General features: G+C 30.1%; 2 protein-coding genes across 2 annotated transcripts in view; one reads left to right on the top strand and one right to left on the bottom strand.

The window, feature by feature from the left end:
• The window catches only part of LOC123267128 (uncharacterized protein DDB_G0284459), a 99738-nt gene extending 96610 nt beyond the window's left edge, over positions 1–3128 (bottom strand). The window contains exon 1 of the mRNA XM_044731659.1: positions 3041–3128. The gene's annotated coding sequence lies outside the window, so the exon portion shown is untranslated. The remainder of the gene's footprint in view (positions 1–3040) is intronic.
• A 20942-nt stretch (positions 3129–24070) lies between these two features.
• LOC123273791 (transcription initiation factor TFIID subunit 4-like) lies at positions 24071–26636 on the top strand. Its single transcript, XM_044741266.1, has 3 exons — positions 24071–24391; positions 24485–24957; positions 25024–26636. Exons 1-3 carry the CDS (start codon positions 24071–24073, stop codon positions 26579–26581), a joined length of 2352 nt encoding a protein of 783 aa, XP_044597201.1. The 3' UTR covers positions 26582–26636.
• The last annotated feature ends 908 nt before the right edge of the window (positions 26637–27544 follow it).

Below are 27544 nucleotides of genomic sequence, written 5' to 3'. Positions count from 1 at the left end.
AATAATATCATAAAAGTCTGCTCAAAAATAAATTTTCAAATAAAATTATAAAAACATTAAAATATAAGTAAAAATTATGACAATAAAAAACAAAAATTATGATGCGTACCATAGTCAAATTTTTAATTTAAAAAATAAATGTTTTATCTATATTAAAATCGTATTGGTAAAACAATCAAGATTTCGAAATTGACAGAAAAAAATTATAAAATTTCACGGAATATATGCATCCGTATGTTGAATGAATGAATGAATGTAAAAATAAACTTATATTATAATATCAAGTGTAATCGCGATGAGAATCGGAGTAATCGAAAGTATTGCGCTGAGAAAATTTGGGTACGTTAATGAATCATATAATAATAAAAATAAATTATACAAGAGCATAAAAAAATTTGAAACGATAATGGGCTGAAACAATTGAGGTAAATCACGGAAATAAAAAAAAAAGGACAACACGTATCAGAAACAATTTGTGTTTTTTGTTGGTTTAGTTTCTCATTTTTCTCTTCATCACAATCAGTTGTTACATCACGCGTGCATGAAGACATTGTAAAGACTAACGAGAATCGTTTTCACTCGGGAAATATTTAGTGCCTCGATATCCAGCCGCTATGACCATATGGTTACACCATCTTCGGCTGGTATCGGAGCTGTCCTTGCGGGCCAGTATCCTCGTAAACTCCCAGAATCTTTTTAAGTATACATAATATACACATACGCATATAATATATACGTAGGTACAAGAAGAGGCAATACTTTGTTCACAAGTTACACCATCGCTATTGGTCACGGTGAACAGAGTCCTGAGACACGACGTTAAATTTTCGATTTACGTGCCACCTTTTTCATTTTGTTTTCACCACTACATCCAACTTCTCAGACAATGCAATAAAAAACCCTTTGAGTAGTGCGTTTTTACCGAATGCAATAAGTTTCGCGAGACGTTCTGCGTTGAAATGAAAAATTAATTATAGAATTAAGGATGATTTATTTGATAATACACCTTTAAAAGTGAAATTTGTGTATGGAAAGTTTAAAACTCGTAATAAAATCATAACGAGCTCCTCTTAAAGGATACATATAATATAATATAGGTATTCAAAGATATCATATGGATTCATTAAAGTCGCCGATGGAAATCATCACGTCATGTATCTTAAATCTACAAGATATAATATATCTCTATCTCTCTCGCTTGTAAAACACTATAAGCTTTGTACTTAAATTATTTCTTTATTTGCATTGCTCTCGATCAAATTTATTTAGCATCCTCGAGTGTCTTTGGCAATAGCCATTCTTTCATTTATTGCTGTGTTGACATATCGCGCAATAACTCAATCAAAGTTCATTTTTAATATTCATTGCAAACTCATTTATATTACGTTAACTCACTTTGTTTAAACAATTTCTATTGAAGGCTTTCAATACGTAGTAAATAATAAATAATGTACGAAAAGTAAAAATACTTCGCGACTCACAATAAATATATTTTAATGATGGATTTCTATATGCAACAAGGATATTTATGTCTAATTATATTATATATATTATATATGAGCGTGCAAAATAAATAAATATTTATTACATAATTAAATAAGAAAATTTATATCGACAGAAATTGATAGATAAATATTAAAAATGTTGCGTTAAAAAGGATTGAATTGGATATTGAAAGTAGTGCGATCGTTAATCAGATTTTCTCGCGATCAAAACAAATCCGTGATTTCCATAAATTGGCGGCAGCGAAAGGGGAACGAAGAAGAAGAAGAAGAAATAGTATACTAGATGGAAGGAAATGTATCAAACGCATAAAGCCGGCACTTGTGCTATGCACAGGTTTTGCGGACGTGAGCCCATTCATTTACTCTCTTATTCACTTGGAACTCGCAACTGCTGCTACACTATATACTGCTGATACTTAGACTAAACTATTTCTATTGATATTACTACGATTACACCAACTATAAACTATCGTAGACGTTGGACGTATAATATAATACGGCATCCATTCGTATCAAAGATATGTTGAACTCCCTGCATTGCATATATGTTCTACGTATATGTACGGATATAATACGACGAAGACTACGCTACATATAGCTGAGTTCAGTTACACGCAATTTCCCCGTTTTTACCATATCTGTTTCACCCGCACCAGATTCGCTGGCTTTGGCTCTTATCCAGAGTGATCCGAGTCTTATTCATCTTCCTCTTGGCTTCTATATTATTTGTGTGTGTGCAGTGTAGGTTGACCGGTTGTCTCTTAACGAGGTTGCGCTCAGCGGCTGCTTTATTATTCACCTGATTCTCTTGAAACGGTGAGAGACCACCGGTGTGAATTAGCATAAGTACCGTGCCATCAGGTTAACATTACATGCACGTAAATACCGACACTTTGACTACTAAACGTTTTATAATGCATAGACGACTTATAATTTGTATGCAAGAATTTATTTTTTAAATGTTGCGGGGTGTTATTGAGATATTTCAATTTCTTGCACGAGAAATAGTCTATTTTTATTTAATTTAGGTGATATTTTCCATTTCAAAACTAAAAGAGAGGTTTAGTGATTGAGAATTGTATATTAATCATCTTAAAAAGATTTAACATATATAAAACCAGCAGATTATTTTTTATGATACTGAAATCAACGAATAAATTAATATTAAAAAAATATTTTTCAGTTTTGCATTCACAGATTTTAGAAATTTCTACAAATTTAATTTAAAAAAAAATTCTGAATATTTATTTATTCGTTGAAAAAAATTATTGTTAATTTCAGTATCATCACTTTTCAATATTTAATTACTTTTAAAAAATGTAATAATTGTATAAATTTTGTAAAATATTATAAAAAAAATAGAATAAATATTGAATCAACAAATATGACTTATTGATGATACTTATCACCCATCTTTTGTTTTCTATTTTTAACTTATTTTACGCCAAAACTAACTTAATTATTCAATTTTCACCCATTTATCATCATTTTGTAATTCATAGAATAAAGTAATTTTTAGAATCAATATTACTCACTTCGAAGAGCAACCAAGCATCACCATCGCTCACGATATTGACACTGCGAAAGGTACTGGGACTGATACTCCATCAGTTTCTCATCACTGGAAAAAAATCTAAAAAATAAATAAATAAAACAGAATTTTAGAATCTTTTAAAACAACCTTGATAATTTTTTAGGATTTTTTTACCTCAAGCTTCGAAAATAAATTTTCTGGAGTAGCTGAACCTGACAATAAGTGTCACAAGCCATATCTATGAAGAGTATATTATAATTTATGAACCAAATATTTATCATCACAAAAATAGCAGATGCCGGATAGTTTCCATTTTTATTTAAAATTAATCAAATATTATTTAAAAAAATTAAAAAAGGAACCTAAAGATTTTAAAGTGTCTAAAAATCCAATTTTTTGAGTATCACACATTGACATTTCTAACAATTGAATAAATTTCCCGAGTTTTTGAATTAATTACAATAATTAAAATCAATAATAAAACACTTAACAATCATGGATTTATTAACTAAGTATTCGTAAATAATTGAATAAATAAAAAAAATTCATGAAAATCTTGATACGAATATTTTTAACTTCTCGTTTCTAATAATTAATGATTTAAAAAAAAAATAAAAATTACTTGACTTTGATATTTGAGAAGTTATGATTAATAAAGCTAAAAAAATTTAAAACGCAAATGAATAAAAGATAGACGTGACAGCCCCACTCATGTAAACAAAAATACCGGGAACACACACAGACAACAATCACTACGAACACAAACACATTTCATTTAATTTGTATACTTCATTTTTCTTACTTTACATTTAAAATAATTAAAAAAAAAAACTTAAATAATTAACTATCTTATTTTTTTATAATTTAAGTTTTTATTTACACCGAAAATCGCGAGCGAAATAAATAATCAAGATGTCGCGAGCCGACTGTACTTCACTTCCCGCTCGAAATACCGCCGAGTCATTCAGTTGTTTCGGGATTTTTATTTTTAAGTCCCCGAAAAGTCACTAGAGTGCGCTGCGGTTGCTTTTTTAAATATTTGTCTTCTCATTGGTCGGATTTTATAACAGTTTTTGTAACAGGCAATTTGATTGGCTCATTTCAAAAAGCTCTGACCAATCAGGAGTCGCGTTACAAATCCGTTGGAAAAAAGCTCGTCTATTGTTTCCGGACATGACTTCGCACTTCGCACTTCACTGTTCTCTCTTTCTCGCGCATTGACATCTCCGCTGTAAATTTAAGCGGTTATTTATTATTAAATGACTTAAATAATAATTAATAATGAGCAAATAATAATTAATTATTAAATAAATATTAAAAATAAATATTTTTGATAACTAAAAATAATGAGGCCGATGAATGAATGCTGATACGCGATACACAGGTGAGGAGAATGTAAAAAATCGGAGTGAGTGATTGTCGCTTTTTGGTATGCGAGTTCGATGTAATGTCAAATAAACAAATAAATATATAAACTGTCGCATTAGAAAGTATTTTATCGATAAAGACAATAATGACACAGACACACGGTTTTAATTAAAATATGTCAGTGAAAAAGTCAAGAAACAGACGTTTGATTTTTCTATCAAGCTATTGAATGAATAGAATAGAAGTCAAGAACCCGATCGATGTGTCGGTAGCTCAAGAAACAGCAGACTAACGTTCCTGGAATTTCGTTGTCTCTAGAGGTTTCGTATTGCATTCATACCATACCCGAGACTAAATAGATATACATCTATGGAAATCCATACTCCATACTTTGAAATTTTTTATCAACTGACTTTTAGAAGGCTGTAAGTTGAACAATATTATAACTTATATTTTTGTTTTTTTATTTGTTAATAAATTTATCTACATATACAAGTGCTTGAATGTCATATCGCGTTCTTTAATTTTCGGACATTTATTTTCGAATTCTGTTAAGAGTGTAATTGTGGTAGTGTTTTTTAAATAGAAATATGGAGTACTATGTGTTTATTTAGATATTTATTTTAAGTAAAAGTGATGAATTATTAAATAGAAAGTGATCAGAAAACAGCAGACATGCACTTTTTTTTTTAGAAAAATTTATATATAGATAAAGATATTGATAGTTTTGTAAAAAATAAAAACCTCTACATTTACGCGGCTTAAATTTAACTAAATTTTTACACATGAATGATTTTTATGTTAATATATTAAATTTTTATTTTAAAAAAATATACATGAAAATTAAGTTAGCCGACATTTAAAAATTTTTAGAATTTTTTTTTATTGAAAAAATGATTATGAGAAAATTTGTAAAAAATTAAAAAAATTACACGTGCAATTTTTTAAAAATATTTTATAGTTATAATTTAATAAATGAAAAAAATAAGAAAAAATTAAAAACGTCGGCTATCTTTAGTATTATAAAATCTAACAAAAAAATGTGTATGAAATTTTGGAATAGTTTGATGAATTATTAAAATTTGAAATTTATAAGCATTTAAAAATTAAATCGGTTTTGTATAAAATTTAAATCATTGCATGTCTGCTAGTTTCTTTATTAATTAAAAGTAGTTTTGTGAATAAGTGGGTGATTTAATTCTAGTGATAGTGAAAGAAAAAACTCATCAAGATCATTGAGTATGTAAGTTAATTTTTAATACAATATTTTAATTTCCAAAATTAATCTCAAATTGATGACAGTGAAAGTAGTAGTCGACGATTTTTTAATTTTTATATACGAGTAAATATAAACAATATCAATAAAAAAATTGCATACAGAGAAATTTCTGAAATTTTCATGTCATGTGTATTTTTAATTACTTTTTAATTGCATATAACGTTTTTTACAAAAATTTAAACAGTTGGTGGTCGACTATTAATTAAATTGTCATTAAAATTAATTTCATAATAATTTTTTTGAGTAACTAATGATATTTATTAAATCTTACTAAGATTTATTGATAGTTCAAATTTGAAAAAAATTTTAATTTATTCAATTAGAAAAATAAAAATTCATCATTTATTATATCTTTGCTCATAAATATAAACTGTAATGCTGATGATAATTCACCTATAAAAATTACGCTATAAAAAATTAACCACCGTAATGATGGTCATTGCAAAACTTCTACGAAAAAAAAAAAAAAAATTTATTGAAATTTATAGGATACTTTAATCCTCATACCTTCATTTGCATTTTATTTAATAAAATAATTGAATACTTTTAATGGATCTATAAAACTCCTACAAGGAAAATTTATTATTACCTCAACGGTCAATTAGCCATCTCGGAGTTTAATATTTAATTTGATCATCTATTAAAAAATAGCAAAGTCGTTATGTCCCAATAAAAATTGAAACAAAAATTTTTCCATCGTGAGAATAATAAATGTTATTTATCATCAGCACTTGAAATTCTTCCCAGCTGTACAATAGATAAAATCACTTTTAGTTTTAAATTTCTCCTAGTCATCATTGATGACTTTTTCTACAATAAAAAAATTAAATAATAAATATCTAAAAATATAAAAAAATATTTACTTACAATTTATTGATTATGATCAGTATTTCTTATCGCAGTTGAATATGAAAATCATAATTCAGTGTGAAAACGACGGATCAATATGTCCATTAAATATTTTATTAAAATAACGTACTTGTAATCGTATCGTATCGTATCATATCGTGTGCGGGCGTGAAAACAGTAGCCTCGGGATATTCGTGTTAGTATACTTGTAATATAGATGAATATGAATCGAGTGTACACTGACTTCCATCCTCCGTACACTCCATACAAATATAAATATACATATAACATAAATAAAGTGTGTATGAGTTATAAAGGTATAAAGATTATTGCTTACCCGAGAGACGTGCGTGAAATTAGCATACGACACGAAGAAAGTGCCGTGAAAATAAGTTTCCATAGCTCTATCTTGAGCCCAACAGCATTTATCCGCGCCCATTTTAATAGATTGATAAGATATTTATTAAATTACACATCTGCGTATGATATATAAATTTATATCTATGCGTGCTTGTATATATTTATTACAATATTTATAAATGTATTTTTACTTTGTATACCAGCATTTCGCTGCTACGCCAGGTTCAACACAGTGAAATTCTCAGGTCCCAATTCCAGTCCGAATTCATGCCCAGTTGTTTTAGTCCCACTCTCTTATCTGTTCATATCAATTTATATTCAAGTTTTTAGACTCAAGTATTTTAATTTTATAAATATTTTACAACCACAGCTCCGTGGATAGTTCGCTGAATTAGTTATTACCTGTTGCATTGATGAATCTCGAATGTTTTTTAATGCAACGCTTAATGTAATTTATGATTAAACAATTTATTATTTTTCAATTATCAAATGTAATACATAGCTGATTGACGGACGTATTTCTCGACTATTTTATGAGTTTTAATTATTAAAATATATGTAAATAGTTAAATACTTATTTTTTATGATAAATAATGAGTTAAATGACCGAATTTTTCGCAGTCAATTGAAATAAAAATTAAAATAAATGAATTATTAAATAGTTTTCGGTTAAAATAAAATAAGTCTTGTTCGGATTGATTTATAAAGTGTCAAAAAACGTGTAAGTATGTAGTCGTTGTTTTCCCATTGATTGAACGTTGAACCCAGAGATTTGTTAATATTATATATGTCAGGCACGTGCGAGTGCAAAAGCCTTTTCTCGTGTTTTAAATGAATCAATAAGTTGAGTTAAGCTAGTGTAGTATTATGTTATTATATATAGAGTTTAGTGTACTGAGTTGCCAAGTGCCAGGTATGTGTGTTACTTGTCTCTCGTGTCTTTTACGTGTCGTATAACTTCACCCAGTCAACCGGGTTCTCATAAGCGTCTGCAACATTTAGTTATTCTTGATACAAACTTTAGTATGCAAAGTGACAATTTCTCGGTTCTGTATTACTATACATTTAATGCAGGTATCTAGATACCTTTGGATTCGACTTGTTGTTTAATTCTGATTTAAATTGTCTATTTATCACGAGACTTTGTCACGATGGTTCGTTTTCTTTTTGAAATGCAATATATTAATGTCAAAAGTTATACAACAATTAGATTTTTTTTAATATTTAACGAAATTATAAATTTCTCACGATTCTGAGGTTATTCCAATTAAAAAAAAAAATGATTAATTAGTTAATTTCAATGATAACAATTCAACATAAAACTTCTGCGATAATTGATTCAGTTAGGTACACGGAAAAAAGTAAACTGTAATATTCACTCGGATTCCGGTTAATTTTTATAGTTTCAAACAGTAAAGCGGACATCGGGGTGGCAAAATTATAAATATTACAGAACTTAATGTAGAAAGTATAAAAGTCACAATTTATAATTTAATATCCAAAGTAAGTGATTAGTAGCCGTCACTATAGTAAATAACGACTCTTTCATCTTAAAAAATTACAGTTTCAAACAGTAAAAATTGCCATTTGAACATATAGTCCATATTATGAGGAGAAGGGGGTCTTTTAATAATATTAAGAGCTTAGATGAAAGAGAAGGGGGTCTCACTCTGGAAGAATTTAACATTTGAAACAGTAAAAATTATACTTTTAAAATATACATTTTATCAGTCCAAGCAAGTCAATAATTACAGTATGATTTTTAGCGTTGCGTTTAAAATTTACCATTTAACTTTGTAAATATTAACATTTTAGAGATTTACATAGCGAATATTACTGTTTGAAATAGTAGTTTCTTCCATGTAAAGAGTAAATTGTAACGTTTAAATGGTAAATATTATATAGTGAATATTAAAATCACGATTTTACTGTTTGAAATGGTAATTTTTAGCAGTTGATCATTACTTATTATAAATCGATTGTTATTTATTGTAGTTTACTTTTTTCCGTGTAGCACTGTAAATTTCTAATCACCGTCATTAGTTAGATTCAATAAATATTTGATTAAAAAAATAAAATAAAACTATAGTATCAAATAGATTAATCAATAAAATAAAATCCATCTCAACTAAATACCTCGTAAATTGAATTAAATAAAAGTAGAACGAAATGATAATATTTATATGTGAATATATGGATTTATAAAGTAATAGTTGATAGTAGAGCTAATCGTTAATCTAATTAACAATTTTAATAATTCGTCCGATAAACTGCTTTACGGTTGATCAACTCGATGTGACTCTATATCAAGTTGTTGGTTAGCACTGCTATGCAGGTAGATGTTGAATGCATACATACCAATATATATGTTTGTATAAATATATTAATAGACCCTGGGCATCCAATAACGAAACTTTGATTAGCTCTCGTGATATATATTTAATACAGTATTTATGTACTCTTACACGAGTTAGATATCTCGTCGTTAATTTATAATACCGAGTTGAGTATGAGAGCAAGAGCTGAGAGCTAAAAGTTAAGAGAGCTCAGTTGCGTTCACGGTTTGTGACTGTAGATCGCCTAAGGAGTAAATTCGTGCCATTTCCTGCTTCAATGATCCAAGGACCTCCCGAAACGTTTTTTATTTTATTTATACTTCTTTATTATTGTTAGTGGTGTATCAAAGCGGAAGCTAAAGGACCGGCGATTACACGTGGCTTTCACCTCGCCGGGTTCTTATTTTTTTTTATTTATTTTTTCACGTGCAATATTGTTTATCGATATTTTTTTTTCAGTGACAGGTTCATGAGTGGTTTACTGTTGATTATCTCGTTCACATCAGTAAATTGAGTTGTAAATATTATTTTTAGTGAATGTCTTAATTTGTTGAGAGAAATTATTAATGAATAATGAGTAATTTATGAAATAATACTGAGTATCAGGCAATACACTGTACCGTAATATAACATCTCAAATGTTTAGCTGGCTTGATCTAAATAGACTCTGCTCGATTGATCCATTGACTTGGTTAATAAATCTAGTTCACTTGGATATACGTACTCAGATTCTCAGTGAAAGTATATTTATACTGCTCAGCATTTTATTTATTTATTTTTTTTTTTCAATCTGTTTGTCGTGTTTGTGATCTCTAGCCATTTTTTTTCTATCTAACGCTATCATTTTTATTCTCGATGATCTATTCAGTAATTACACTCTCGTCAGTATGACTATTAAATTTTTATTATTTTATTCTCAAATAGAGTTAATAAAAAAATTACAATCGATATTTTTTCTCATCATTTTTAATGAGTAGCTTAATTAAAAATTGCTAAAAAAATTTTTTATATATTTCAAGTCCATTTATTTGGATTTGAAAATTTTGAAGATCAAATATTTCTAAAGTGACCTTTAATCTTTAATTCGATTACATGATCAGCTTTCTATGACAATTTCTTATGATGGATTAGTAAATCAAAATTAAAAAAAAAAAAAAAAAAAAAAAAAAAAAAAAAAGAGAAGTATTCTTTGACCCGAGCAATTTAAAACTAACAAATCAATGGTCATAAATAATCTGATATATTTCTTTAATGAAGTATGCTCTTTAAAAGTTATTGATCAATAAAATAAATTGAAGAAGTTTTTATAATTTTTAACATTAAAATAAATTTCAGCTTTTTTTTTCATTATAAAATAAAATAAAAAAAAAACTTTAAGGAATCATGATGAGTATGTAATATTTATATCAGAATATATATGACATAACGACAACGGTTTTGGTATATTAATGTTTACAAATTATAACGGTATAAGGTGAATTAAATACAATAAAGACATGTAATTGGAGTAAGAACAATCGAGGATATTTTTATAAAAGTAAAGGGGACGGTCGTGTTTATAATAAAAATATATACATAAGTAAAGTAATATAAAGGTGAATGAACATACGTGGATGTGTGGCATGTAAGTCAACAACCGACGAGGCGTAATTTTTATTTTAATTCATCATTAGCGTCGATTAGCACGAGCAGCGGACTAGTATATAAGTTAAGTGTCGACTTTGATGTTACAGCTACTCCAAGCTCCAAGTCATTGGTACGAAGCTGTATTGCGAAATAACCACGGCTGATACAGTCAACGCTCTCTGTATTTGACTCGCCCGTACAGGACCATTCTCTGTACTTGACTCGTCCTTGTCCATAAGAGTTGTGTAAAATCGTCAAATACAGAGAAAGAATGTGGTCAAATACAGAGAGGTCCAATACAGAGAGCGTCGACTGTACTAAAGTCTAGTGTAGCCTGTCGAGTGCGAGTGAGTACAGGAAAATGCAGACGACCGCTTCAGACCACCAGGTTCCAAGACGGGCTAATTGCCTTGTCGGCGTCTCTCTAACGTCACCGTGTCTTTTAGAATTACGTCTCTTTACTTAAACTCCTACAAGTCTGCTATTCGCTCTAGAAACTGATAACAAACCTCAGGATTCTATTAAGACGCTACGAATTTTTACTCTCAGCTTTGACAATATTAAAAAAAGAAATTGAAATATCACTCATGTGTTAATAGTTGAAACAGTTGTTGATTGATCTCATAATTTCGATGTCTATGAATAATTCTATGAAAGTTTAAGCGATATACAAGTTAAATAGATAAAAATAAATCAATACAAAGCCTGACGACCAACGACGTATTATCTGTTATCTCAAAATCAGTCTCATCAGTTTTTATTTCCCAATAATTTCTCTTCTTGCTGCGAAGGCCCGGTTACAAGAATAACATGCACGATACTTAACGATATTTATTCGTCAGTCCGTCTCTGTGATCCGTGATACGTTAAATAAAGGCTATAATATTATAATATTACGTGAAAGTGACAGTAGTTTCTTTATTAAAACAAAAACAAAATGTAAATAAGTATAAACTAAAAACCAACAGAACAGCATACTTATTACCCTCAAGTACCTACACTAATTTCGCGTGAGCTTATTTATTTAAAGTTGATCATCAGTGCCGCGTCAATAACCACTAAGACATCAGACATCACTAAATAATTCAAAATAATATAATATAAAAACTATATTAACGACCGCATATCACGCGATTCTCAACTTTTTATTTTCGGTCTGTGCATATTAACATTTTATTTAAAACCCCCATTTTCTCGGTTGCTTTCTTTCAAATTTAATTACGCCAATTACACTCAATTTCGCCGAACAATATAACATCATACGCATTTATTATTCAAATTTATTTAAAATAAATCATTTCGCAATAAAACGGGGGAACTAACAGCTATTTTTTATCCTTATATAATTCAGCGAAATTAAATTGTCATTAACAATCAATCAATTTATACAATCAATACATCAGTATTAATTTAATTCATTCCAAGGCAATCTACTAATTATCAATTAATTTTTTTCGTCTGACCTCCATTTCGTTAAATCGACAAAAAAATTATTTTTATTTATTGCTAAATATTTTACGACAAAAATTTGTCATCACTTTTAAAGTATTTGTTTTCTTCCTTTACGTAAATTAATACCATTGAGTAATCAGCTGTAAAAGCGCAAGGTCAAGTTTAACAATAATAAAAATTTTAGCAGCAGCAAGTCTTGGTCTGTGTCTGTCAATGTTCCGAGTGACGTAAGCAGTAATGCTCCAGGGAACATAAAGTTTAAGTCCTAAAGCAGCTTGCCTACATTTATGATCTATTTAATAAACATTTATTTTTTATAACTAATTTTCTAACTCATTCATTATGATTATGACTAACAATTAATGTAATTTATTCAAATAGCAATTAGTATCAAAAAATAACAAGTGAATGAACTGAATGAGCGTTCTTATTTATCTCATATTTGGATTTTTAAGCGCGAAGTGTGGCATTAAACTCTCCTAGCTACATAACAAGGCTAATGTTCTTTTAGTTCTGCTTAAATTGCTACTGCGCTAGTATTAATATGATAATAAAATAAGTTTAACAATCCGGATGTTAAAGAGTTTCCAGTAGAATTATCCAGTCAAAATAATTTTAGATTTTATTATTTCCTCGTATGATATCATTATTTTATAATTTTAATTAACAAGACATTTAATTATTTTGTTCAACTTTTATTGTTTCAATAATTAGACTGATCTTAAGTATTGAAACATAGAATAATTAGTAATCCTGTTAGCTTATTACAGTCTTCACCATGATGTATTCTCCTGTCTCCTGTCAATAACTAATCGCGATGGTGTCCAGCTCACGATAGATATCAATTCTGCTTTCTCGCAGGTCTTAGTTTCTTAGATTAGATATAGACTAATGTAAGCAGCGTTAGATCGAGGATAGCACGCGAAATTTCTCAGCCAAAAAAAAAATTATAAATGAGTAAACTGTTAACTTTCATTTTAGGAAATAAATTTATTAAAAATAACGACAGTTAGTAACAACAAACGGGTAATAAAATAACAATAAAGTATGTGGAATGTTGTAAACACTTTCTAAAACACATAACGTTATATTAGGAATTATGTATATTGTACATATAATACTTTTATTTGTAATAAAGTAAATGTATCATATATATTATTGTAGGTGAAAGAGATACAAGCATGTTTGATAACAAAATTAATCGATTGTATTCACGCATATACATGCTCCTATATTTATTTATACAAGTGTGTGCCTTGGCCGGGGAAATCAAAGGTTATCAGATCGCTCGGACACACTGGGATCGTGTCAAGACATCTTACGAGTATAGATCTGATCCTGTACCCTCTATCGTATTACTGAGGTGTTAAAGTTATCTACATATTTATTTATTTATTTACACAGTATTGAATGTAAATTTATAAAAATACCCGAGCAGTATTCTCTAAATAGGTCGAATAAAAAGCACCCGATAAGTGAAGGCTGTCGCGTAAATTTGCCCGGACAATTCGCGCGGATCTTCAATAAGATAAGCCATCGGATAGAAAATATAATCAACGGTTCATTGGTTTTGTCGATCTAAGACCATGACTGTACGCGTGCCTAAGGGTATATACGTATATATTATACCAATAAATATATGTGAATGCATGTGTGCTGATGGTATTGGAGGTATATAAAATTACTATCGAGCGCAAGCATCGACGACGATCATCCGGGAACTTTCTAGGGACGCGGATACGCGAGATTATCCGGTGCTAATGAAGATATCTAGATAGACTGGCATCGCTCATTCTTCATTCTATTCCTTGATTCGCTGATTTAAACTGAATAGAAGCTCTTGTATCTCCTCTCCTTACTCCTATACGATATACAATACGAGTATAACCGAGTAGAGCCGTCGTAGATGTCGATGCTGATGTATATTATATTAAAGTTTGTTAAACTCTGCTAAGAATCAAACTCCAGTCAAGGTAATTAAGATACGAGGTCACCTACATCGACAGCTCTCTGAGAAATGTCGGGCATTCACTTTTCATTTGACCTCTTCTTCATTACTCGCAAATTATATATTTTGTTTTTTATTTTTAGTATAATTCAATCTTTTGAATTAATCTTTAATTACCCACCAACGACTTTATTTTTTTAATTAAATTTGATTTACTTTATTAAAAAATAAAAATTATTCAGAATAAGAGGTTCATTTAAATCAAGAAAATTAATGAAGATCAAAATAGTCTTAGGTCAAGTAAAATTTTTATAGGAGCAAAAATAATTAATGATTGACAAAAATAATTTCAATTCTATTTTTCATTGAAAACTACCTTCATTATTATTAGTAATTTAAAAAAATAATTAATCATGCAGATAAAAATGATTAATTTTCTTTTAAATTAATTTAATTTTTTAACGAGCAGATAATTTAAATAAAATTTGAAACTACTTAGAGGTAAATAAGAACATATTCAGAAAAAAAATTACTTTAATCGTCCTCTGCCGAAAAATCGAGCAATTGATAAATTATCAGTATATAAGTAGTATAAGTAAAAAAGTGAAATCTTATTTATTAAGGTACGTGTTATTTAACTCGGATTATTATATATGAATAATCTCCGTCGTTTATTAATAATTTATAGTGTGTAATGTGTAATGTATTTGTATTTATATAGTGATACAAAAGTTGCGTAAGATCGAAATGCTTGTACAATGTATATACATATATCGGTGACTGGTGAGGAATCCACACCCGAGATAAAATATGTTACATGGATATGTATATAAAGTTAGTTTGGGTTTATCGTAATATAATAATGTGTAGATACTACGAAAACGAGCGGCTGGGTGTAGTGAGCAGACAGTACAGGGGAAAGTTTTAAAGCTATCGGACGAGTCAGTTGGTCGTCGTCTTACTATACGGTTACGCGACTCCCACGTTATCGTATCGTTAAATTCTCGCCATAAATTTACGGTCGTTCGACATTATCCCGCGGCAGTACATATAGGCGTGACCTATGTTATACTATCACACTGGTGGTTAGCCTAGGCGAACGTCACGACATGGGCTTAAGAGTCAAGCCACTACAACTGCCATACGTCGGGTTAAAATGTTGTCTTTTAACTCTTTACCTTTACTTAGATGAAGCAAATGCATCTCGTTCGTTTGTTCATTCTCTTCTCTTCTCTTCTTTTCTCTACTATGTATATCGTGTCACCGTATACTCCTGCTCTTACTCCTGCTCCTGCTGGAGCCAGTTACACCAGGAAAATATACCATTACAGTAGTACGGCTAAGATGTCGTGTCAAAGATATTTCATTATCAAATTCAGCATCTGCATATTTAATCCTATCACTTTTAAACTATACCTTTTTAAAAAATTATTATTATTATTTTTATCTTAAATTAAACTATCAGTTTTCGATCGAAAATAGGGTGACTGTGGGTATTACTGCAATTATAAACGTAAGGCAGGCTTTAAAAATTTTCTTTTTAAATTATATAATTTATCGATAAATTTTTGTTACAATTTTTTTAATCATTTTAAAATTAAAATTAATTTATTGGGGTTAAAATATTTATTATTTTATTTATTGTATTGAAGATTTTCTTTATACAAATTTGCTAAAATTATATTAAAATTTGAATTTACAGTTATTGACAAACATGAGTGATTTGAATTGTCATAAATATTATAATTAAAATATTCTATCAATACGAATAATAAATTTTACTGAAAAGTAATATTTACAGAGCTTTAAAGTGAATTAAAAATGACGCACAAATTAAATATTACATCCCAAAAAATAATTGAAGCTACCGTAAAATTTTTCTAGCCCCACAAGAATGTGAAAGCATCTTAATAAAATTTTTAAAACAATTTATACATTCCCAAGTCTGCAAAAAATGGAGATGCCAATAAATTAAAAGAGATACGTTGTAAATTATTGACTATTGCAGCTACATAGTAACATCTTGGATTTTATCCTTGACCAGTCAGAGTAACTAGCAATCAATTTGGTGAGCACATACCCCATGCCTATGCCCCATAACCCTTAAGACATTGACGAGCAACAGAAGTATAAGCTGTCAGAATTTATTACAAATTATTTGCTTAAATTTTTCCAGACGCTCGGTGTCCTTGGGGGAAAAATTCCCAAGCAATGAATCATGGAAATATTTTTCGAGCCCGATCCCTATCTTCTATCTCTTCCTTCCCTTTTAAATATATTGCACATCCAAGCATCTAAAAATCCGTTTGTGTATAATAATGAAGACGCGAAATGGTAACGGTTGTAATAATTCTGCTCGTGAATTTACCGAGACTAATCACCGCAAAAAGTTTTATCGTATCCAGCAGAGTCCATGACTAACACCGCGTACAGAGCCTCTACTCAATGAAGTGCCCTTTCCCCCATCGGGCAGGATCTCGCCTCCTTCTTTCTGCCAACACTATCTAAGCTCACTCATACGCACGCAACTTGTATTAGCGAATAAAAATAAATAAAAGAGAAAAGAACCACGAGTAGTCGGTTCAAGGTCTACCAGGCTAAAAGATCCACCTCTTCAAAGTCATCTCTTTCATCTTCTTCATTATCTTACTACTCTACTCATCATCCGTCCTCTAATACCTTTACTTTATTTCTTTTCCTTCTCATTCATTTTTAAAAGCGGTTTATTCTATTCCCTCATTTCAATTCTGAAGATTTGTTAATTTACTTTCTATACACTCACCACACATCGATATTCAGCTTCTCGATAAGTTATTCATACAAGTATTAATAATCCTAGTAAGTATAAGCCTCCAATCACCCACTGTCTCGATTAATCTAAGTTTATTATTCATATAATCTTCCGATCCTTCCTACCAACCAATTGTCTACTAAGTATCGAAGATAAAACGACATTAACTTCAAAGAATAACCGCGTTAATTTGAAACCGTTATTAACATTAGTCTCCGAAATTTTGCTTAAATAAAAAATGTCAAAACGTGCTAATATTTTAAACATGTATGCTAATTTAATATTCTTCTTCTAAGAATCGACACCGCGTGCAGAAATTCTCAAATATAATATAATATTTTTTTGCTGTCGATATCTTACACCTACTTTACACATTAATTAAACAATATTACTAAACAGTGTTTATACAATATCTTTATCTTTATCATTAATATATAATTATTTCTGTCTAGAGAACAATAAAGTGTCTTACAACTTGCGCGGAATGAATAAGTTATTTTCTTCTTTAAATATTTTCTCATCGGGTTTATATACTTGTGCAGTTTAATTACATATGAGTATACAGCACAGTATAGACGGAGAAGAATATTACTTCTATTACACTTCACACGCAGGTGTAATATATATTCTCAAGTACTTGTAGCATATATATAATACATCTCTTTATCGGCCTTTCAATTAAAATTCTGTCGATTTTTCAGAAAGTGTGTCAAGTGGAATAATTATTTTTTAAAAGTTTAACTTAATAATCGTTCGTCTTCCGCATGATTGGGATCTTTTTAAATTTTTTATGAGTTTTTATATTTATGAGAGTAGGGAGTGTGGAAAAAATAAATAAGGGAGTAGAGATTTTTTAAGATGTGTGTGTTTGTGTGGGTTGAGTACATGCATAAAGCGTCGCGTCGTTTAATTTGCGTAAGTTATTTGTGAATGTGGATCATGTGAGTTTTCGGCACATACCATGTAGTTATGTAGTTAGCGGCGAAAATATTCATAAGTGTGTACGTATACACCTGTTAAAATGCCGTCCAAGCCGGATAGAAGTTGTAATGAGAATAAGGAGCAGTTGAGCTGTAATAGTAATAAGAATAAGGATAAGGATGTGATGAGGAAGGCCGATCCACGGTACGCTGCTTCCGAACAAGTTTCCGGTGGAATCATTTTCCCACAATTCTTAGTACAGCTGGAGAGACACTGCTAGACGTCGAACGAGCTAATCTAATTCCTATCTTTTTTTTATTTTTCTTTTATTTATTTTTTTCGAGGGAGAAACATTTCATAAATTTTTTTTATACTGTTAAATCCACGAGACACTTTTATTTTTTGTGTTTACCTGTCGTTTATCATTATATAAATAGTTTTATGGTGTCTTTAAACTTTAATGAGTTAATTAGTGGTCAAGGTCGTTTTTCTTTATTTATTTTCTGCCTTGTTAGACCTGCAAGTAAAAGTTCGTCTTGAATTTAATAAATTAAAAATTTTTTTTTTATTTAATGTAACCTGTTAGGGTTTTAGAAAAAGAATAATTAATGACAAAAAATCAATTTTTTTAATTAACTCAATTTATTTAACAAAAACATTCTTCTGTTCATAATAATAATCGTTCGAAACCAAACAGTAGTTAAAGATATTGCCCAAAAAATAACTTCTTCAAGTTTTAGCTGCAATAAGAAAAGAGTATACAATGTCGAGACACTGGGGCGCCTTTTTGTAAATGAGTCTCTGGAGATCCGTCTGGTGGGTTCTTTATGATCTGCTCAAATCCGGAGTCACCATGCAGCTTTACTACAAAACAAATTTCACATGACTCAAATTTATCGCTTTCTTAGATTTACCGTTTATTAAATAATAAATGAATCAATGATCTGCACTCTCAATTCTAAACATCAACTCATCGCCTCCAAAATCTTTCTTAATCTTTAATTCCCAAGTAAAGCTTCCAGCGATCAATCAAAACAATAAATATCCAATAAAAAAAAAAAAACTAGAAAGTAACTTTCCCTTGACCCATCGGAAAAAATAGTTTTCCAAATACCTAATTAAATTATTTTTTATCCGGGTCGTCCTCGTGCTAACAGTGGTTTTCTCGAAAACTACCTTTTACGTCCACACATATGTATAATGTATAATAATAATGATGATGGATAAAAATACGTAATCAATACCTTAAATTATTGAATAAACGGTGATGATGATTGAGGAGCTCGATGCATCAAGCTAATAGTTTTCTCACCTAACTAATGGACGCATTAACCGTTTATTATCTATCAGCATGTTTTCTCTCTACTCGTCTCTCGCATCTCGAGAGCTTTCAGTTTATGCAACATGTAAAATCTAAGCTCTTCTCTTATCCAGCAGTGATACAAATAACTGAATAAATAGACAGACAAATATTGGACAAAGGAAGGTTCAGATACTTTTGGACAGACTAAAGATCAAACGAATCATCAATCGGAAATTCTCATGCAGAGAAATAATTTGTTTTCTCGGACAGTCTTTTGAATGGGCCAGGATGTAGTAACTCTGCGATAAATCCCGGTAATGCTTGCAATTAATCTCGTACGTTGTAACCCCCGACGCCATTGGCTTCCGGAATGAATACCCGTGTCACGAACTGTAGGTACTGGATAATGGTGGTAGTGGTTGGATTATTATACCTATAGTTGAGTGCATGTGCCTGGTATAGATGGAGATTCAAATAAAACAACCAGAGACGACTTGGTTTTTACATCTTTTATTTTCTGGTTAGATATAGTATGGCCCGAAAGCTGAAGCTAGAAGATCTATTCGACTTTCCACGCTCAGTCACGACTCACTGGAACCGGAAGAAATGTTTTGTTTACTCTCGACGTCCATTCATTTGCATCCAAAGTTTTAACCGTCAGTTGTACCTTATTTATTATACTCATCGTTGACACATTAATTACAACTAAATACTTTACTAATATTTTCTCGTCTCATCCACTGCTTTATAATAATAAATTATACTTGCTTGTGCTTACATTCTATCTGTACATTTCAGTGTAATTATTAATTATTTATGACTGTAATGGTGCTTGAAAAATTATTAAAATTTATGCTATTAATTGATTGTATTTTCACTGAATTCCATTTTATCTCTGATAATTGAATAGTGAACGGGTGATAAAATTATAATGGACTTTACTGAATTCAGCGTTTAGCGATCGACATTCAGCGTGGCATAAAATATACATGTCGGGAAGATTTATTAGCAGATTCACTGGATTTTCTGATTACTTTGCCCGAGTAGAGGTATAATGCGCCCATTCAATCGGTAACGGTTTAGTTTGTTATGTTGGGGATACGAGAGACTATCGACAATATGGGTTTTGGCATATCGAGTATCTATAGTCATTATTCACGCGTCAATTGTACTCGTGCGATAGATATACACTACGATTTGTGACTACCTAAATTGCAGTAGAAATAAACCACGGGATAATCATTACCAAATTTATTGCTTTTTTTAATACTTGTTTAATTTTCTTCATATTAGATCGATTCTTTCATTTGAGAGCAAAAATTAATTATTAATATTATAAGTGAACTAGAAATTTAAATTGCGCGCTATACACTGATAGAAGGATTTGTTTATAGTTACACAGTAAAACATTTTTCGTCATTGTGTAAAGTGTAAAAATTTTTGTGCAGAATATTACACTCCAGTGTGTAGAATTTTACATTCTCATGTGTTGATTTAACCCACTAAATTGTTAAATTAACATTAGTTTGTGTAAAAACAGACAGTAACACAAATATTTGTGTTAAATTTGACGAAAATTTTTTTACTGTGTAAAAATATTTGTTAATTTTTAACAAATCATTTATTAGAGACCACTTTTTAGTCCTCAATAAATATTTCTTAGTATTTAAAAAGATTTATTAATATTTAATAAATGAATATCAGATTTATTAAATACAAACAAATCATTTTAAATACTAAGAACTATTTGTTTAATATTAAAAAGTGGTTTCTAATAAATGATTTGTTAACTATTAACAAATATTTTTTGATATAAATAAATCCTTCTATCAGTGTACCAATAAAATTGTTTTTACATCCCCTAAAAGGTTTTTAGGCCAAGCAGTTAAATACTTTATTTTCTTAAGAAATAAAAATTTTCAAGGTTACATCTTCGTATTTAAATAATAAGAGATTATAGCAAATGACACCGGATTACGATTTAATTCTTTAGAATTATAAAATTCAAAGAAAACTTTTATTTGAGCTTTAGTTGCTTTTTCATGCTGGAAATCAGCGTCAAATATGGTCACGTGACGAGATTTTGACATGTGCGCCATCTAGAAAAAATGTAGCGAAAAAGCTAAATTTAATTTAGCTTTTTTTCCGGGTTATATTAGCGCCAACGTAACTCCAACAATGCTACACGGAAAAAAAAATTTCGTTCTGATAACCTAACTGTAGAGTTACCACAACTATACACAGTTTACTATTCGTTGTAGAGTTACAGTAACATAATGTTATTTAGTTCTGATAACTCAATGTTGTTGAGCTCTCATAGCTCTACGGGATTGTTCTCAGAGCCAAACGGTATAGTTGGGAGCGCCCTACGTTGTGCAGTAGTGGAGTGCGCTGACATATTTCATAACCTTCTAAAATGACAAACATAATTATTTTGTTACTCATCCATATTATTAAAAATATATGAGGACAATTAAGTTTTCAGTTTATTTATTTAAGGAAATAGGTTTTTTTTTGTTAAATTGAATTTCGTTAGAACGGTTTTGTAATTATGGTTTTTCAAGGTTCATTTGCAGTGACTGTTAATTAAATTTATTAGTTGAATATATTGTGATAAGTAATAAGTTATCGGAATACATTCAAAAGACCCCATTTAACACAAAATAAAATTTGTTTTCGTTTATTTATCTTTTCTTGTGCATATACGGTAGTGATTTTATGTCCAATATTTATTAATATAATCAAGAAAATAAGATAATTTTGTGACGACCATATTTTTATTTTACAAATAATTTTTATTTGTAATATAAGTTCTATTATTATTTTATTTCTATTATAATACTATTCTTATTTGTCATATACAATTATCGTTGGCAATATAAATTCGTTCTGTCGCATTTATTTATTAAATTATCAATGCTAAATCGTAAAAAAAATTATTAATCAGACTGCCAAAAATTTGTTATAGTCTCAGAACCATTTTAATAGCAATAATTTAAACCAAAGTAAAGTAAACAATCACAAAAGTTAGAGGTTATAAAACTTAAATAAAGAATATAAGCAAAAAGGCTTAGAAAAAATAAATGTTGAATTAGAGAAATAGGCGTAAATAGTTATTAGATTTTATATATTGCTGATTAATTATCATTAATCAAGAATAAACGCTTCTAATCACAAAAATTCGAGATAACCAAAATTAACGCATATGATCGCAGTAATTGTGGCTACAAGAATGGCGGATAATGTTTTTCCGGTTCATCTTTCGGATATTATTATTATTATTGTCAGTGCTGCCACATTTGAGGAATCAATAATGGTGAAATTTCATTTTCTACAGTTGCAACTCTCTTTTCCTCCGGAGACAAAATTGGGCATGGTGGGGGCCCAGAGTGAGCAGCCCCTGCTCAGAACGATCCTGTAGAGTTGTGAGAGGTAAATAACGTTTAGCTCTCAAAGCTCTACGATGTAGAGTTGCAGGAGCCAAACGGTATTGTTACCATAAGAAAACGTTAACCTACTGGAACCTTTTACAACTAACTAACTACTATAGAGTTCCTATAGCAAAATTTTTTTCTCCGTGTATCGATAGTAATCGATATTTTCAAAGCAATCAGTTGTTACCAGTTGTTACTATGTGTTTTGATAAATATCAGTAAAAATAAAAATAATAAATAATAAATATTGAAAAGTCGCAGGCAAAGATTTGTTTTAAACTATAAATTATTATATCAAGAACTACAGTGATTGTTTAAAATATTTACCATGAGCTTTGAGGTAAATTTTAAAATTATAAATAAATATAAAAACATAAAAACGTATCAGTAGAATAATACATGAAAGACTTCATTATTTTTTAAATAAGTAATATATATGTTTTGATGAAAAAAAAATTAATCAAGTAAGAGAAAGAAAAAATTCTTTAAATCTTTTTTATTTCAACTTTTTGTTTTAATATAGAAATTACGTGTTCACTTTACATGTGGGATTTGTGAAATGCCATGCGATGATTATCAGGACCATCCATGCGTAAAAGATTATGAAAATCTTCACTTGGACGAAAATTATTATTTTTATCCGCTTTTATGTTAGTAGTTACAAATTGTAGTATAACATAAAAAATAAAACAATTGTTTAAGATTATACATATGTTATTTTCAGACGACAAGGAAACGATCATACGGCGAGCAATTCTTCCAAATGGAAGTGAAGGACTGATAGAAAATTCAATTTATTTTAATAAAGAAAATACTAGTCAGAATTATAAATAACTTCTAACTGTCCTAACTTCTACGAGATGGTAGGGATGTGACCACTGCTGCCAGATCGCGGGATTTTTACCGTGCGTTTAGTGCTTGGGTAGTAGTAAAAAATCCCGCAATCTGGCTGCACTGGATGTGACTAATTTTCGTAGTCTGTTCAACTCCACAGTACTCTCGCTTGCTCATTTCGACAAATCCGAGTAACAGAACGGTTGTGCGAACTTAACCTAAAAATATTTGCCAACATTTACAATCACATGTGTTATTTTAAATAAAATTATTATTAAAATAATAATTATTAATTTAATAATAAATTATTATCAAAATAATTATTAAATAAAATTTAATAAATTAGTCCATACAATTTTAATTATAAAAAATTTACAAGTGTTATTCAAATTAAAAACTGAGTGCCCGTGTGATTTATTTTTATTGATAGTTGTACTTGCAGTCTGTAGATAATTGTGTTGCCGTGTCTACCAGTGATACCTCAAATCTATTCTTATCATCCAAGCAATATCATTTCGACTGTAACTACAATGTCTAACACAAATTTTGGACCACACGATATAAACAATCAATGTCAGCGGTTGATGCAATTCACAAGTGGTAATACCAGCATTCCAATTACTGTTTCTAATAACCAACAATTGGTTCATCAAATTTTCAGTCCTCAGTCAAGTTTTCTTAACGCAATGGCGAGCCAAGTTCCAATAAAACAAGAAATTTTTGATAGTTGTAACGAACAATCAGCTAGTCAACTTATCAATACTCAGTCAAGTCTCCCAAATCTTATAACCCGTCAAGTTTTAATAAAGCAAGAAGTTTTTGATAGTAACAACAACGATGGTAGTAATATTGTAAATAATAATAGTCAAAACAATATTGTTATTAATAATACCTCTAATAATATTAATAATAATAATAATAATAATAATAATAATAATAATAAGCCAGTGCCTATAAAAGTAATTGGTCTAAAACCAGGAGAGAACCTATCGATGAACAATATTCAGGGTTTACTGCCAGGAGCACAGGGTAGCATATTTTTAAAAACCAATAATGACTTTCAGCTGGTTAAAATCGGTTCTACATTAAATAGCGGGGATACAAATTTTCGTCCCATGCCGATTGCTCCTAAAGTTACTACTTCTTCGACAACTGTCGCACCAATTGCTATATCTTATCATCTAACATCAAGTTCGGGAACATTAAATTTAAACCAAAGGCCTGTTGTATCATCACAAACTTCAGTGACTTCTCGTATAACCGCGTCAGTCCCTTCAGTGATTGTTAATACGACTGCTCCATCTACAATGAAAACAGTATCAGCAAATTCAGTTGTATCTACAAGCCCAGCAGCTTCAACTCAATCAGATAAAGAGAAAATTGGTCTACCGAAGCTGCATAAATTTTTCCACTACTTGTTGGTTAAGACTATGAAGACTATCGCTGCTGATGGTAAAAAACGATTGAAAAATTTAATTTAAAGTTTCGTCGACAAAAAAATAGGAGCCGAAGATTTTTGTTCCAACCTTGTAGTGATTCTAAACGCAGAAAGTCAGCCAGGACTGGTTAATTTTCTCAATCTAAACATCCTGTTTCTCAGAAGAGCGCTGTACTTAGGGGAGTTGACTCTTGAGGGTATCAGAGCTCCACCAGTGAATGTCTTTTCTTCACTTCATCCGAAGACGGCTACCAATAATCAGAGTTTCATTAGAAAATCTGGTGGAAGATCAATACTGGTTCCTGTCAATGGATCACAATCTCAGAAAATTTTAAAGTCTTCTGTTACTGTGCCTGCGTTAAGACCTTCGTCGACTGTTAATGTACCAGTAGTCAATAAAACTATGTCTGCAGCTACTAGAATGGTTTCATTAACGGTTATGGCTGGTACTACTCAAGTGAGAAATAGTCAAACTTTGCTTACTCCTGCTAAAGCTCAAATTCAAGCAGTTAACTCTCTTGATAAATTAAAACCAGTTTTTACTCCAGTAAGTGGTAAGAGAATTATTCAAAAATCACCAGCAGTCACTAGCTTGAAGACTTCTCAAAACTTATCAACAGTAGTTTCTAATGTTCACGGATTATCATTGCCTAAAATTTCTAATATGACTGTACCATTATTGTCATCAATTTCTAATGCAAGTGGACCATCACTGCCAATTATGTCTTATGGAAATATCAAAAAATTACCAGTTTCAACAAGCTCAACTGTTCAAAGACCTTTAAATCATGGAATTAAAATTGACAATGTCCAACCAGTTAATAAAAAAAATTTAACAATTTCACCATTGGCAAAAGATGATAAAAAAGAAGTGTCTCCAGAGACTAATGTGGCTAAGCTCACAGATATTATGGAACTGGGAGTTGTTGATATAGAGAAAGAATCAGAAATTAGTTCGCATGAAAAAATTGGTGAAGAAATTCGATCCTGTGAAGATAAGTTGTTTTTAATCTCGTCAGTCTTGAAAGAAAAAATTAATAAAATTCTACATAAGCATGAAATTGAAGCATATAACAAAGATGTTCTTGCTTTGGTGTCTCATGCAACCGAACAAAGGCTCAAGGATTTGGTGGAGAAAATGGGAGTCGTAGCTGAACATCGCGTAGATTTAAACAGAACTGATCCACAGTATGAACCGACGCAGGATGTTAGAGCTCAGCTGAGATTCCTTGAGGAAGTTGATAAAGCTCAGAGCGATAAACGAGAAGCTGAGGAACGCCAGGCAATTCTTAAAGCAAGCAAGAGTAGATCGAAGAATGAAGAGCTTGCTAAGCTGAAGGAGCAAGCCAAGGCAATTCAAAAAGCTGAAATGGAAGAAAGGCTGACTCGTGATACTAATTTGGCAGCGCTGCAAGCGTTAGGTCCTATGAGAAAGAAGCCAAGGCTTGAAGATAATACGGTTTCTGCTTTGACTCGTAGGGTAATGAGGCCTAGAATCAAGAGAGTCTGCACAAAGGATTTGATATTTGTTCTCCAGCAAGAAAAATATTCATGCCGCAGCCAATTTCTGTACAAAGCTTATTTAAAATCTATTAAAAAATAATTAAACCATTTAAATGTTTTTTCAACAATTACAGTTATTCAACTTGTATTTTTGTTTTAATTATTAATTTTTTTGAATCTGTTTAGAACATTTGTAAATAATAATTGAGAATCTACAGTTACCAATTTTTTTTTTTCAATCTGAGATTGTTTTTTGCTTTTATTATTTACTTGTTCAATAAAAAAATTATTAATTATACATAAACAATTTTTTTTTACTGCAATATAACGTTAGAAAAAAATGGTGCTGGAATTAATAGACAACTAACATTATTTTTTAAACAAATTAATCATAATTAAAAAATTTTAAAGTTAGTAATTTACGATCAAACTATTCAAAAAAAATTTTTTGTCAGTTTTATATTAAAAAAAAAAGTAGTCAAGTGTCTATTGACTTCAATGTCATAAAAAGAAAAACTATTTTAATTGAATAATGGTAGGCAATTAAAATAAAATAAAACTTCTCAATTAGCTAAAAATTTTATAACAAACTTTCGTAGGTTAATAAGTCAATCAGTGGATCAAGATCTCTAAAAAAAATTGGACATTGACTTGCTTCTGAAAGACAGACGTTAAAGATATTTTCCAACACGCTAATCCTCAACACTAATTATATTTAGAATCTCGAATAATAACTTCTCTCTGATCCAACATAATACAAGACTTTATTCTGATCTTCACACATCCAAAGTAATAAAATCCAATAATTAATCCAGAGTTTATTATCAAAAAAATAACAACACTAGTTACCAGTTACGTTCTGAATCTCCTGGCGTGATCGCTTTTCCGACCTTTCGCCTCTACTCCTATTCATATAATACCGATCAGAGATCGCGGGCACTCGGATTATTCGCGAGTTTAATGTTGTAGGCCACCAGAATGAGGACATCCCATATAATAAGCCCCATCTCTAATAATGTACGTTCTATACCTAAGCTAGATCTATTTATAAACAAACACACTC

This window comes from Cotesia glomerata, linkage group LG1 (assembly GCF_020080835.1).
Source record: "Cotesia glomerata isolate CgM1 linkage group LG1, MPM_Cglom_v2.3, whole genome shotgun sequence".
Classification (NCBI taxonomy): Eukaryota; Metazoa; Arthropoda; class Insecta; order Hymenoptera; family Braconidae; genus Cotesia; species Cotesia glomerata.
This window is presented reverse-complemented; position numbering and strand designations above follow the sequence as displayed.

What these genes read in the sequence shown, in the direction of transcription:
- LOC123273791 (XM_044741266.1), top strand. Translation starts at nt 24,071, where the DNA reads ATGTCTAACACAAATTTTGGACCACACGATATAAACAATCAATGTCAG. An exon ending in ACAACGATGGTAGTAATATT is followed by an intron (nt 24,392 to 24,484) that starts GTAAATAATAAT and finishes AATAATAATAAG; the next exon opens with CCAGTGCCTATAAAAGTAAT. An exon ending in CATAAATTTTTCCACTACTT is followed by an intron (nt 24,958 to 25,023) that starts GTTGGTTAAGAC and finishes TTTAATTTAAAG; the next exon opens with TTTCGTCGACAAAAAAATAG.